The 13,715-nt window shown below is 62.3% G+C and overlaps 1 protein-coding gene across 4 annotated transcripts; it reads right to left on the minus strand.

The window, feature by feature from the left end:
- Nucleotides 1–55: 55 nt before the first annotated feature.
- Nucleotides 56–11,344, minus strand: NHERF2 (NHERF family PDZ scaffold protein 2). 4 transcript variants are annotated; one of them, XM_067707019.1, is made up of 7 exons: nucleotides 10,956–11,344; nucleotides 8,321–8,521; nucleotides 2,458–2,637; nucleotides 2,000–2,153; nucleotides 1,879–1,922; nucleotides 1,450–1,512; nucleotides 918–1,217 (listed from the first exon to the last, which is right to left on the minus strand). In XM_067707019.1, the coding sequence occupies exons 1-7, from the start codon at nucleotides 11,166–11,168 to the stop codon at nucleotides 1,059–1,061; spliced, it is 1,014 nt and encodes a 337-aa protein (XP_067563120.1). In that variant the 5' UTR covers nucleotides 11,169–11,344; the 3' UTR covers nucleotides 918–1,058. The 4 variants fall into 4 exon arrangements, with proteins under 4 accessions (XP_067563117.1, XP_067563120.1, XP_067563118.1 ...); XM_067707017.1 differs by lacking the exon at nucleotides 1,450–1,512 and having other exon boundaries at nucleotides 10,956–11,311; XM_067707018.1 differs by lacking the exons at nucleotides 8,321–8,521; nucleotides 10,956–11,344 and adding an exon at nucleotides 5,144–5,511.
- Between the last annotated feature and the right edge of the window lie 2,371 nt (nucleotides 11,345–13,715).

The raw sequence follows: 13,715 nt of genomic DNA on the forward strand, positions 1-13,715 counted from the left end.
CATGATCCCTCCAACCCCCAAAATGAAGGCTCAGGAAGGACAGAGACAGCCAGGGTCCAAGGAAGCCCTGTTTATTCTGAAGGCGCGCGTGTGCTATGGCTTATGGGGCAGACAGCGATGTCGGTCGGTCAGGTTCTGGGCAGGGGAAAGGCAGAGTCGGTGGGGTTTCCTCTGGGGGAGGCTCCTAGCAAGGGCCAAGCCCGGAGCCTGGGGTCCTTCCTGGGGACAGGCTCTCACACAGTCACACCCCAAAGGTCTGGGGGCTGCCGTGCAGGGACAAGGTGCCTGTCCAGAGTCTGCCCTCCTCAGGGGCACAGGGCCTCCATCCTCAGGCCCCTCAAAGAGCCCAGGCCCTGTACCCCAGACCCACCCCCCCAGGGAGGGCAGGGACAGGGCAGAGGGGCAGCTCTCACAGCCACATCTGGCATCCCCAGCACCCCCCAAAGCCTGAATGAACACGGCCTGCAAGCGCCCCAACTCTGTCCCTGGACGTCCCTGGCACTCCTGCTTGGGATGGCTGCTGCTGAGGGGGTGGGGAGAAAATGGTTTGCAGAGAAAGGTTTGTTTTATTGCAATTATTTAGAGAGCACGTCCTGAGGGGGGTGGGGGCAGGGCTCTGGTATTAAGTGGAAACATGTGTGGAGCTAGAGCTCTTTCTGGAAAAAAAGCAAAAACACAAATTCCTTTAAGTCAGCAGGCCCAGGCAGAGCAGCAAGGGCCGGGCCCCGCGGGTTACCACTGCCTCTCCCCCTCTCCCCCTCTCCCCCCTCTCCCTCCTCTCCCTCTCCCCACATCCCATCACTGTCTCTCTGGGTATCTCACATCTCAGGGGCTCTCTCTCCCCATCTTGCTGCCACACTCCCCTAGCACCCAGTGGGTGGGGGGCAGGACGGGGTCTCACTGGGGCACAGGTTGGTTCTTGGGTGGTGGTGGGACCACCACGGCTTGGGGGGTAAGGATGTCCCCTCCAGTCCACTGAGGGGAGCTCTGGGCGGGCCCGAGGGGCAAGGCCCAAGGTCCATGCAGGAGGAGCCCGGCAGGAAACAGGCAGGGAGGGCTCAGAAGTTGCTGAAGATCTCTCGCTTCCGGTTCCAGTCCATCTGTGGTGCCCGCTTGTTGACCCTGGTGGCTCTCACCTTCTCCTTGGCCTCGGCTGCAGTGGGGCTCAGGTGGAGGCCGCTCTCCTGAAAAGGGTCGCGCTTCCAGGTGCTGCCATCCTAGGGGCAGATATGGTGGGTGGGTGGCCAGAGTGAGCCCTGGACCCAGGCCCCCAGACAGGTGGCCTTTCCCAGGGAGTTCACACCAGAGGCCAGCTGGTGGCAGGCCCAGGAGGGCTTCCTAGAGGCGGTGGCCTCACAGCTCAGGCTGACAGCTCCACAGATGCCCGCCCCCAAGGCCTCAGGCCCCCCAGTGTGTGAACAGCAGTAGAGGTGGATAGGCACCCGCTACCTCAGTGTCCTTGTCTAAGCCAGGCAGGTCACTTCGGGATGAGCACACGGAGCCACCATTGAGCTGGGAAACCAAGGGTAAGGCTTGGCTTTAGGGACCCCACCCAGGAGCCGCTGTGCACACACAGGCTTACACGCACACGTGCAGACACGCGTGCACACGCCAGAGCTGCCTTTATTCCTCTATTTGGCAGTGGCCACTGAGCCTCTACTACACCCTGGAGGTGCCCGAGTGCCCTATGGCGCTGGGGTGTGGCTGACCCAAGACGGATCCAAGGGGCATCATGGCTGGGAGTGACAGGGCCAAGCTCGATCTCACAACCATGCTAGACAAGGACAGAAATGTCGGAGGGGCTCTGTCAGGTCTGGGGACCCCCAAAGGTGCCCCTGTGGTCTCCTGGGCTCACCCTGTCCACTCCCACCCTCTCACCTGGGCCGAGCTGGTCCCGTTGGTGACTGGTGATGGCAATGGACCTGTGGGGACAGTGTGTCACTGGCCACTCAGCCCCCAATGCTTTACCCCAGCACTGGGCCCCAGGGCAGCCGCCCACCTTCCACATGCTCCTCGGTGGGTGTGACCCGCAGCCGCTTGAAGTGCTCATCTGTTTCGGGGTCCACCACAAGCAGCCGGGCCTCGTCCTCCCGTGCCTTGATGCTGGCAACCACCTCCACGTGGCGCAGCCCCTCCACATTCTGCCCGTTCACCTGCCGCCGCCAGCATGGGATCAGTGCTGCCTGAGGGCAGGTCCCCACCAGCCCCCCAAGCCACTTGGCCAGGTGTGACATCAAATATTCATCAACGCTGTCACCAGCCACGGCAGCAAGAGGAGCACCAGCTCAGGTTCCCAGCATCTCCCTCCTCCCAGTGAGGACCCGGGGCCCAGACACAAACGCGCGCGCGCGTGGGAGGGCACAGGCATAGACAAACATACGGACACACACAGGGGACACGGGCCCAGTCACAAACAGAAAGGACACAGGAGCAGACATATACACACAGGGCGGGTACCTCTATGAGTCGGTCCTGGGCACGGAGGCCAGAGTGGGCAGCAGGAGAGCCTGGGTCCACCGAGCGGATATACTGTCCAGGCCGGGACTTGTCACTGTGCAGGTTAAACCCGTAGCCCTGGGGGCCTTTTTGCAGGTGGCAGAGCCTTGGGCGCAGCTCCCTCAGGGGCCCATTGACATCCTGCAGGCACAGGGATGCAGGGTGAGGCTCCAGCTCTGACCTCCCACCCTAGAGGCGCTGACCCCACCCCTGAGGCTTCCAGTCCCATCCCCAGTGTGCAAAGGCAGGAGTGGAGGTGGTGGGAGGGAGCCCCAGCCCCACACTCAGCATCATGCCCCCACCTGACAGCATCCCCAGGTCTCAGGGACCAACACGGGGTTGGCGGCGGGGGGGGGGGGGGGGGGGGGGCTGGGGGGGTGATGCTTAGGCTGCCTGTGATGATCCAGCTTCCGGATCCTGAACAAAGCCTTAGGACCTGTGATAGGGTCAGGGGCCTTACAGGGGTGTTGGGAGAATCAATGGGCTCAAGGCTAGGGCTGAGCACAGACCAGGGGCCTAGGAGAGACAAGTGCGATGAGCTGCCACTCCTCACAGCGTCCAGGAAGGCTGTGGGCCCCGCCTGTCCTCTACCCAACCCCCATCCGGAGTGTGGGGCTGGCAGGGTAGGGCCGTAGGACCGGCTGTTTTGTTTATGCTCCCAAAGGTCTCCCTAGGGCTGATGGCAGTGCGGCTGTGTTTGCTTTCACATTCCAGATCAAGCTGGAGCCGCCCCCGCCCCCACAGGGCCCAGAGGCTTGGGAGGCACCGGCTGGAGCCTGGGCAGGAGCCCCAGTGAGGGAGCAGAGTGAGGGGCCAAGGATGGGGCCTGCCTCCCATCTTCCCTGCCCTCCATGGAAGGCTCACGGTGCCCTGAGGGTCCCCCCACCAACACCCCAGGGCTCTGCCTCCGTTTACCTCTGGCATCCTGCAGTAGGTTCTGGGCTGGGGGTGCGGGAGGGCCGTGCAGGCAGAGGCCAGACCCCAGGGCCCGCACCCAGCCGGGGCCTGAGGTAGTGACCACAGCGCTGAGTGGCCAGCGGCCACCGGTGCTCAGTTGAACATGGCGGTGGCCAGAGGGAGCGGGCGGCCAGCAGCTCAGGTTTCCTGGGAGCTTGGGGCTCAAGTGCGCATGCAGATGAGACTATGCAGGGAGGGGGTGCTCACCAGGGCCTTTTCCTGTCCCTCTACCTCCCTGTGTGTGGCCAGTGACCCTGGGCCAGGCTGGGAGCTGTACTGAGGGAGGGCCAGCCTCCAGGCCTTCGAGCTCACCCCCAAACCCCAAATCGGACTGTGGCCACCCAGCTGTGGGACCAAGCGTGTCTCTCCTCACAGGGTGGTGCCTTACCTCAGTCTCTAGGCCCTCCCACCCCTGGGGAACACCTTCTTCCGGTCCAGCCTGTGCCCCTTCTCCATGACCCCTTCCCCGACCCCCCAAAGCGTGCCCCCTTGGAACCCCCGCTGCAGGCCACCATCTGCCCCATAACCCCAGGAATTCCAGGGACTGGGCTGCTGCTCCTCAGTCCCCCAGGGGCTCAGCCAGGCATCCTGGGCTGAACTTGGGGCTGTGAGACCCCTGGGTGCTCCAGGAGCTCACTTATAGACTCAGCCCCTCTCCAGACACACCTGGAAGTACAGGTGTGCAGCTCTGACGTGCCTCTCAGGTCCAGGCTGTCAGAGCACAGGTCCCAAGGCTGGCCGGGGCCATGTGTGGCCGTGGAAGTGTGACATGAGCACACCTGGTGGTGGAATTGGGCCCGGGTGGCAGCGGGGCATCACATGGTCACAGAGACCAGACATCCAAACGTACGCTCGCAAACAGGCTTCATGGACCCGTGCGGTGACCCATCGTGTGAAAGGACCGGGCCCTGTGGCCTCTTCCCACGCCCTCCACAATGGTTCCAGGGAGTGTTCTCTCAAGGCCCCCAGATGGGAAGCAGGACTGTCGGGGGGGACAGCTGAGGCCATGAAGCCAGGCTGAATGCAGTCATTTCTGGTTCGAGACCGTACTGGCCATCTCCCTGCCTCAACCCAGCACGGCTGCCTCTCACCGCACAGCCAAGAGGTTTCTCCTAACATCTGACCTAAGTCCCTCTCCTTACGATCAGGGTCCAAGGAGCGCCAAACTTGGCACTAGACCCCTCAGGTTGAGGGGCTGCAATGGGGGACAGTGGGGAGACAAGGCTGGCAGCAAGGCGACCCAGGGGGAAAGCCCGCGGGGAGGCCCAGCACCATAGTAGGTCAGGAGGGGGTGCAGGCTGGGCCTGGCCGCATTGCTCACATTCCTCCCTTCTGCCCTGGCTCAGAGCACTTCCTGTTGCCTCCCAGCTAGGCCCTCAGGCTTCCACAGGCTTCCAAGCCCCATTCCCTACCAGGCAGCCACAGAGCTGGACAAGCCCTAGTCTCCCGGACATGCCTCTAACCAGACAAAGAGGCTGGCATGGGGGTACCCCTGGAGCCAGGCTGTACCACCCCCCAGATGGTGACTCACCAGCCCTGGCAGAAAAAGGCCCCCATTGTTGCTCAGGGTCCAGCCTGCTCACACCAGGGTCACCAGGGTCCCCAGCGTCCCCTCTCCCAATCCTGGGGGACAGAGACTAAGCTGGCTGCCAGTTTCCTCATTGCCCACCCTGCCCCCACCCCACCTGACCTGCACAAGCCTCCGGGATGGGCTCCGTGGAAGGGCTCCTGGGGCCGGGGAGGGTGGTGTGGCACTCCCAGAGCGGGCCATAGGAGGCGGGACAGAAGTGGCAAGCGGCGAGCGTCCAGCTGGAGTGGCCTGAGCTCTCCAGCCAGCCCAGGCTGCCACCCCATTTATCCACCTCCCACTGTGGCCCAGGCTCCCCAGGGACGGGTGGGGACATAGGGCTGAGTCACTTTGAGGAGCAGGGTGGTGGCTGAGCCCCCCTCCCCTTCTCAGGCTCCAGCCGGGTGTCCCCCACCGGCCAGGTTTCCGTCCCAAGAAAGGAAGGAAGGAAACTGCTGGGAGGCCCTGCCCTGCTCCCAGGACCCAGGGCTGGGGAGACAAGGAGGCAAAGGAGGGGACCCTGACCTCAGAACATAAGACAGTCCTGCTGCAGCTCACGGGAGGATGGGGAGCAGGAACCAGGGAGCCCCAAAAGCCCTCTTGTAGGCACCACGTCCTGTACCAGGCGGTCACCCTCTGCAGGACTCTGTCACCTCACTCACTCTCAGCCCCCAAAGGCCTCCAGAACTGGAGGTGGAGGCATGGGCTGGCTGTGAGGGGTAGGAGGGCCCGGGGTCTATCACACCCCTGCAGCCCTGGCACCGCTGGCTGCCCCGTCGCTGTTCGGGGCGGTCCCCCATCATCACTGTCACGATCAGCTGCACTGCAGCTGCGGCCACCCCAGCCCAGTCTGAACGGGGCTGAGTCACCACTGACAGCCCTGACAGCCCCCGGAAGGGAGGGGCCAGCCACATCAGTGTCCTCCCCTGCCCACCCCCTCCTCCCTACCCAGGACAGGAGGACACTGAGGCTGAGAGAGCCAGAAGGGCCCTTGGGGCCTGGACTCCCACCTCAGCCCTTCCCCCCACAGGGCATGGAGGGTGGGCCCCTTCATCCCCCACCGTGAAGCAAACAACACACATCTCTCCCCAGTTCTCCTGACCCACTGCTGTTGAGGCCCTCTCAGGGCATAGCCCTGTATATAAGCATCGTTCACCCAGGCTCCCTCACAGCCTGTGATGGGCGGAAGCTAAGCCTGGTTTGTGGAGGTCAGCGGAGGTCCAGCTCTTCCTTCCCATGCTCTGAGCTCAGCCGATTAAATACCGGGTCTCTGGCTGGGAGGGAAAAGAGAGACCGTGCCCTCAGGGACTCCCCTGACCTTATGGGGTCCCTGTCCCCCTGCCAGCCCCAACCACGGAGGGACCTGCCAGACGGGCCCCACTCTTTTCCTCTAAAATTACACCAGCAGCAGGCTTCCCTGGTGGCACAGTGGTTAAGAATCCTCCTGCCAATGCAGGGGACACAGGTTCGAGCCCTGGTCTGGGAAGATCCCACATGCCACAGAGCAACTAAGCCCGTGCGCCACAACTACTGAGCCTGCGCTCTAAAGCCAGAGAGCCACAACTACTGAGCCCATGCGCCACAACTACTGAGCCTGCACTCTAGAGCCCGCGAGCCACAACTACTGAAGCTTGCACACCTAGAGCCCGTGCTCCGCAACAAGAGAAGCCACCCCAATGAGAAGTCCGCACACTGAAACAAAGAGCAGCCCCCACTCGCCACAACTAGAGAAAGCCCACGCGCAGCAATGAAGACCCAACACAGCCAAAAATAAAATAAGTCGAATAAAAATAAATTAAAAAAATACACCAGCGGAAGACCCCTCCTTCGGCTTCCTGCAGCCCCCAGAGCCTGAAATAGTGGAGGGAGAAGGTCCCACCCAAGGACAAGGTGCCTCCCCACCCTCCAGATAAGGCCTGAGGGCAGAGTTTTCCACAGGAAGGTGAACTCAGCCATTTGTGTCTAAATCAATGGACAAACGCCTAGGGGGAGGGGCGCTTCCTCCTGGGGGTGAGATGCCCTGGGAAGGAGGGAGACTCCAGCTCTCAGTCTGGGGGGGTGGTCAGCCAGTGCACCATCCCAGGGCACCCCTGAAATCACAAATCTGACCCTAACACCCCCTACTCTGGCCTTCAGTGGCCCTGGGGCAAAGTCCAGACTCCAGGACTTGGCACTGTGGCCCTAACCATCACCCCCTAGCCTGCCCTAGAGCCACAAAGAACAAAAAAGTGGGGCAGGGGTTCATGCTCATGCCTGTGCCCAGGCTGCCTCCCCACCGGGAATGCCATCCCCTCCAGGAGAAACACAAGGCCCCACAGGATCCAGGTCACAGGCATGGCCAGCTCGCCTGGGAGACATCCGGGACAGGGACAGGGCAGGTGTCAGGGTCCCCTGCACACCCAGAAATGTCAGATCTCACACCTCCACCAGCCCCAGGCCAGTGGTTCTCAAAGTGGGCTCTGGGGAGCCCCTCGGCTTGAATCTTCCTTTAAGGGATTTTTCTCTTTAAAAAAAAAATGAAGAAGGTAGTAGAGGCACAAAATACAGAAGGTAGTAAGGGCACGGGGCTTCCAGGAGGGCAGGACAAGCAGGCTCTTCCTCCTGGCATCCAGGTGCTGCCCCAATAGGGCCACTGCCCAGCCCCTGCTACCTAGAAAGAGACAGAGCTAGACTCCCCACCACCACCACCTCCCCCTTCCCCAGCTCTTCCCCAGTTAGCTCTTCCTGTCTGGAGGGGGGAGCAGGGAGAAGGGGGAGGTGCCGCAACCCCTGCAGACCCCAGAGCTGAGGACCCAGCTTAGAGAGTCTCGTCAGCTGCCACCACGGAGGAGGGTCAGTCCCTCTGAGGCCTTCAGAGCACAAGCAGGCTCCTCAGACAGACGGACAGACAGACACCCAACACAGGCACAGAGCTGAGCACGCTCAGTCCCAGAACATCCCAGCAGCCCCTCCCCAGGTTCCTCAGCCCCTAGGCCAGGGAGGGGGTGGCTTGTCAGAATGACCCTTCCTAGGACAAGTGGCTCTGAGGAGCGTCCTGGGGAAGAGGGCCAGAGACGGGGGCTGTGGACCAGGGCCAGGTTGCCCTGACACTACCTGATTTAGAGCACAGGCTGAGGGCAGAAAGAGTGGCTCCAGGTAGCCAAGAGGGTTTTCACCAGGGGCAGAGAAGGGGCCCAGAGGGGCAGCAGAGACGGAGACAGATACTTCTGGAGGTGACCAGAGGCAGAGACTGCTGTCAGGAGGACAAGAAGGTGGTTCTGGGAGAGCCCAGGTGGTCCCTGTGGGCAGAGCCCACCATACCTTCTGGGCGACCTCAGAGCTGAGGCTGCTCCCTCGTGCCCAGTCCGGCTTTGGCTCCCAGGGGTCGTGGGCAGGGGGCAGCCCTCGCTGGGCCATCTCCTCGGTGCAGGTCAGTTGCCGCCGGCGGAGCTCTTCGTCCGTCTCCTTGTCCACCACCAGCAGCCGAGTCTGCCCCTCCACGGCCTTGATCCTCTGCACCACCTGGGACAGGTGGGTGGTGGGAGGTCACGGCCAGCACTCCAGGCAGCAGGCAGCACATGGGCAGCGGCACCACCCAGGGCTGGCCCAGGGCTGTGGGCAGGTTGCGAGCCTACCAGGGGCAGGGGTGGGCGGCTGGATCGAGAGGCCCGCTGGCTCCGCCCCCCACCCCCACTCCAGCAGCTCCCTCCCTCTTCTCCTGGGACTCCGGACACAAGCGCCCAGGCTGCAAGGGCTGTGGGGGCCTCACAGGGCCTCACCTCGGCCCAGGAAGTGACAAAGACGGGGCTCGGCTGAGCTTCGGGTTTTCAGCATGCGTGTGTGCATGTGTGCGGCCTGCACCCTGCAGCCTTCTGTTTCAGGGTGTCTCTAGGTCTGGGTTTGAAGGAGAGAACTGTCTCCCTGGGTCCCAGTTTCAGTGTGTTTGTGCCTTTTTCTGTCTTTTCCAGTGGTGGAACATAGTGGTCTAAACCCCTGCCTCTAGGCCTTCCATTCTCTTCCAGATCATGACAATGGACCTATTCCTACTGGACCTGCGGAGAGAACACCTGGATTCTTGTGGCAAGGCACCTCCTCAGGTACCTACCCATAACCCGGAAAGCAGGATTCAGACACAGCAGGGAGAGGTGGGGAGGGGCAGGTCCACCTGTGGGACAGGTGTGGTTACACAGGTGTCTGTGAAGTATCTAGAGCACGTGCATGGTGACGGCGCATACATGCTAGTGTGTGCCCGCAGGAGGGGCAGTGCCCACTGGGCATTGGGGAAGGAAGGGCAATACCCCACCCCTACCCCTAGGCCTGGGAAAGGACAGACAGGGCCCCCACCAGCTTCTCAGTAGATGTTCTCAAAAGATAGGAGGGTCTGAACCAGGCCCATCTTTGCCCCAGCCCTCCTCTGTACCTGTCTTTCCCCATGAGCCACAGAGTCACAGGAGGACTCCAGGACCCTCATGCTTCCTGACTGTGGGACCCAGACGAGTCACCCAGTATCCCCAAGCATCAGTTTCCTCATCTGTAAAATGGGAGCCGTAACTGTACCTTCTCCCTCCCAAGACAGTGGGAAGGTCTCAAGTGGTCCTGTGTGAAGTTCTTAGAGACCAGCACCCCGGGAGGCCTGGGATAAGCATTGCTCTAGGGGCAAGGGTGGCAGCAACTGTTAAACAGAGGCCAGGCGCCAGCTCTACCAGGCCCTCCCTATGGCCTGTCAATCCAAGCTCTCTGGCCTTGACCCCCACCCTCCAGCAAACAGCCTATCCAGCTGACACTCTGGGTAAAAGACAGAAGGACGGCAGACAGACGGACAGACAAAATCTCCAAGGGTAGAAGTGAGAGTTCAGCTCCCAGCCCAGCCAATTTACTAATCTCTAGGCCCAGGCCTGGCCACACAGACAGGTGTTGGGGGGACACAGAGGAGCCTGAGTAGAAGGGGTGGAGGAAGACTGGACCCAAGCCAGGTGAGTCCCTGGTCAGTGGGAGACGGACACCCCCCAGGGGTCAGAACCTGCAGAGAACCTCCCTCTGGCCTTTATCTTCAGCTGCAAGGGCCAGGGGGCTGCGATCAGTGACCCCTGCCAGGCCATCCAGCAGCCTCTTTGGAGAAGAATGTGCTGCCACAGCGGTGACTCCCACCAGGACCCAGACACCATCAGCCAGGACACACACTAGTACACTGGCTGCAGACACACTGACGACTACACATAGCCAACAGACACAGAGGCCGGGACACATATATACACAGCCACACACAGGAGGGTACACACACACACACATCTCCCAGTTCACACACGTCCAGGCATGCAGATCTGTATGCACACACATATATCTAGGGGTGCAGACCTGTATACTCATGTGCATACAGTCCAGCACACACACTCACTCAACTGATGCAGGCACACACAGGTGTGCCCTCCCTGTGACATCCCCTGCAGGTACACACACGAGGGACCTGTACATTCACAGACATACCCAGTTGTGTACACACGCACATGTGTACACGCTGATAGAAAAGCACCCGTATCCCCAGGCACAGGGAGACCCCCAGGGGCCAACTGCTCCACACATTGCGCTGAGGCCGGAACAAGACTTAAGAGCGAAGGCTGAGACACGGAGGAGCCGCAGTGCGGGCCCCTCCCTGCCAGGATTCCACCCCCCACCGCCTCGCTCCGTGCAGGACCGACCCGGGCTGGAGGAGGCTAGGAAGGAGGCCGGTTGCCTCTGCCTCAGCGGCCACGTCCCCCACCTCTCCACGGGAGCCCACCGCAGGCCCTTGTGCGATCCCCTCCTGGCCCGGAGAAGGGAGCTGAGGCCTGGGCGCAGGCAGCCCCGAGCTCGGTGGTTATTGGCGCCCTCCGCGCGCGCGGGGCAGGGACGCGCTCCGGGGATGGGGGCGGTGGGGGGTGGCGGAGCGGTGGGCCGGGGATGGAGCACAGGCACCCACCTGGTGGTGCGTCTCACCCTCCACGTTGACGCCGTTGACCTCGACCAGCCGATCTCCGGCGCGCAGCGCGGCCGCCTCCGCCGGGGAACCGGGCTCCACGCGCCGAATGAACTGCCCGCGGCGGCCCTTCTCGCCGTGCAGGTGGAAGCCGTAGCCGTGCTCGCCGCGCACCAGGCGGCACAGACGCGGCCGCAAAGGCTCCGGTGCGGCCATGGTGCCGGCTGCCCACCGGCCGGCCAAGGGCTGGCCACGGCGCTCTCGCCCGCCGCCAGCAGGCAGGGGCGCGGGGGCCGGCTCGCGGGGATGGGGGGTGGGGGGCGCGGAGGCGGCGGCGGCGCTGGAGACCCGGTGGTGGCCTCGGCGGCTCCCGCTCGGCTCCCGTCGCCTCCGGCTCCGGCTCGGGCTCTGGCTGCGGCACCGCCCCCGCGCCCGCCCCTTCCCCGCCCCCTCCGCCCTGCCGCCCCCGCCCCGGGTCCAAGCCACCCTGGTCATTTCCTTTGCCTCCGCGCTCCGCCAGCCCAGGGAGGCCCCGGGGGAGGCGTCACGGGACCCCCGAATCACCAGTACCCCTCTGTCTCGCTCCCATTCTGGGCAGCCTTCTTGGCGCCAGCGCCTTTGCCTCCTATGCCAGTAACATTTATTGAGCACCTACTGTATGAGCAGCAGGGGTATCAAGGCAGGCCCCTGAGGCGGGAAGGGGGTGGAGAAAGGATCCTTAGACTGAGGAACCCCTATACAGGGGCCCGAGGGTAAGAACAATCGCCATGGCTCTGCCCACCCTCCTCGGGAACCCCCCTACCCCTCCCCCCTCTCCCCTCCCATGGCCCATTCCTGTATCAGAATCCCTCCTGCAACCCAGAGCTTCCCTGACCCAGCACAGAGTCCCAGGATGGTCCAGGAGGCAAAAAGAGGGGTTTGAAACTGACAAGGCAGCAGCCCCTTCCTATATCCTGTAGGCCAGTGACTGAGTGACTTCCTGGCCCTGCCCAGGAGTGATTGTGCCTATCTGTGCTACGTTGGACCATTAAGCATTCCCCACCACCATCCCCTCCCTTTGCCAGGACCCCTCACTCCTATCCCTGCCCATCCCAGGCCTGGTGGGTGACTGCAAAGGGTGAGGGAATGACATGCACTTATCTGGCTGGAAGGAAGGGGTCTTTGCTACCCTCCTCCTGACCTAGGATGAAATGTGCTGACGGCTTGGGCCTCTGAGCACTAGCCAGTCAGCATTCACGGGACTGCTCCCTTGAGCAGGCCCCTCCTGCACCCCAGCTCTTCCTCCCCTCCCCTCCCTCCACCTCCACCAGCATGAATGCCCCCTTCTCCCAACCGATGGAAAGTCATTTATTCTTTGTGTACCTCTCTGAGTACATTTTACCTGGAAAAAACCTAGGGGTCTCAGGCCATTTTACAGATCAGGAAACAGGTCTGGAGAGGGAAGAGACCCATGCAAGTTTCCCCAGTTCCCCTTGGGCCCAGGGTGGTGAGATCCCAAGTCCACCCTCTTCAGCTTTCTCAGTCACACATACAGGAAGACAGCTGAGCTGCAGGCTCACCCTCAACCTGCCCCTCCCCAGCCCTGCTCAGCACCCTGCACATGCCTGGCCCCCAGGGGTCAGGCACAGCCAGCCCAGACAGTTCCCCATGAGGGGAAAAGCAGGCTGTGCTCAGGCCCAGTCCTTGCTGCTCCTTCTTCCCTTGCCAGTGCCTGCAGCCTGGGCTCATAGCCCCGGCCCAAGCACAGGGCCTGCCTCTAGGCAGCCTCCTGGGCCACAGCCCCTTGGGTGTCCACACCCCAGCTGCTGTCCCTAAAAGCCACTTAGGCTGAAGCGGCAAGGCTGCTCCCCCATCCCCTGGATGATGCTGCCATTGGCTGCTGCCTGGCTAGCCACCTCCATCTGTCTGTCTGTCTCTCCAGAGGCTGCCTGTCTGGCCTGTGACTGGCCTCCCTGAACCCAACCTGGTACTGCTGTCCCCGGAGGCAGTGAGGGTGAGTATGGACAGTGGGGTCCACCATATGCCACCCCCGGTGGGGTTTAGGGGTCACCCTATAGCAACCAGGACCACCCAGGACCTGCCATGCTATAGCTTTGAGGCCATACCAGAGACGAGGGAGGTGGCTAGAGGGGAGACCCCCAGACCAAGGGGAAGGGAAGGTAGGGACCCCTGATCCCTTGGGTCAGGAGGCTTGGAGACCTCTTCCCCTTCTGTAGAACAGACACTCCCAGATCAGCCTTCTGCAGCCCAGGACTCAGCCTGTGAGTGAAGATGGATGGGAACAGAACACCACTGGAGGGTGGGGTAACCAAGGGATGTGGTCACAGCCAGGGGCCAGGAACACTGTGCCCCAGAATAACAAAGGAGGCCCCAAAGCAAAAGAGAAGCCAAGGAGGTACCAAGAAAGGTTAGCAGAGTAACAAAGCCAACATCATAGTAACAAAGGGGACAGGTAGCAAAGGAAGTGGATAAAAGCAACAGAATAAAGGCAGCAGGGAACCACTCCGAAGGGAGAGCAGGAGTGAGTGAGAGGGAACAGGGTGAGTACGGAGCGCCTGGGGTGACAGAGGTGAAGAAAGGTGACCCAGCAGCTCTCTGGCCAAACTCTCCCAGGCCTCTTCCTTCAGCCGCACTGTGCGGAGGTGCAAGAAGAGAGAGTCCAGGCAGCAAAGGGAAGGGAGAAGCCTGGGCAGTGGCCCGGAAGTGTGCACTGAAAGGTGTTTGGGCTGGAAGCTGTTTGGGTCGCTGGGGATGGGCTGGGGG

The sequence above is a fragment of the Pseudorca crassidens genome, chromosome 15, assembly GCF_039906515.1.
Source record: "Pseudorca crassidens isolate mPseCra1 chromosome 15, mPseCra1.hap1, whole genome shotgun sequence".
Classification (NCBI taxonomy): domain Eukaryota; kingdom Metazoa; phylum Chordata; class Mammalia; order Artiodactyla; family Delphinidae; genus Pseudorca; species Pseudorca crassidens.

Coding starts and splice junctions, on each gene's coding strand:
- NHERF2 (XM_067707016.1), bottom strand. CDS start 11,168: ATGGCCGCACCGGAGCCTTTGCGGCCGCGTCTGTGCCGCCTGGTGCGC. Junction 8,522..10,955: donor AGGGTGAGACGCACCACCAG/GTGGGTGCCTGT, acceptor CACCTGTCCCAG/GTGGTGCAGAGGATCAAGGC. Junction 1,218..1,999: donor CACCGAGGAGCATGTGGAAG/GTGGGCGGCTGC, acceptor ATCTGCCCCTAG/GATGGCAGCACCTGGAAGCG.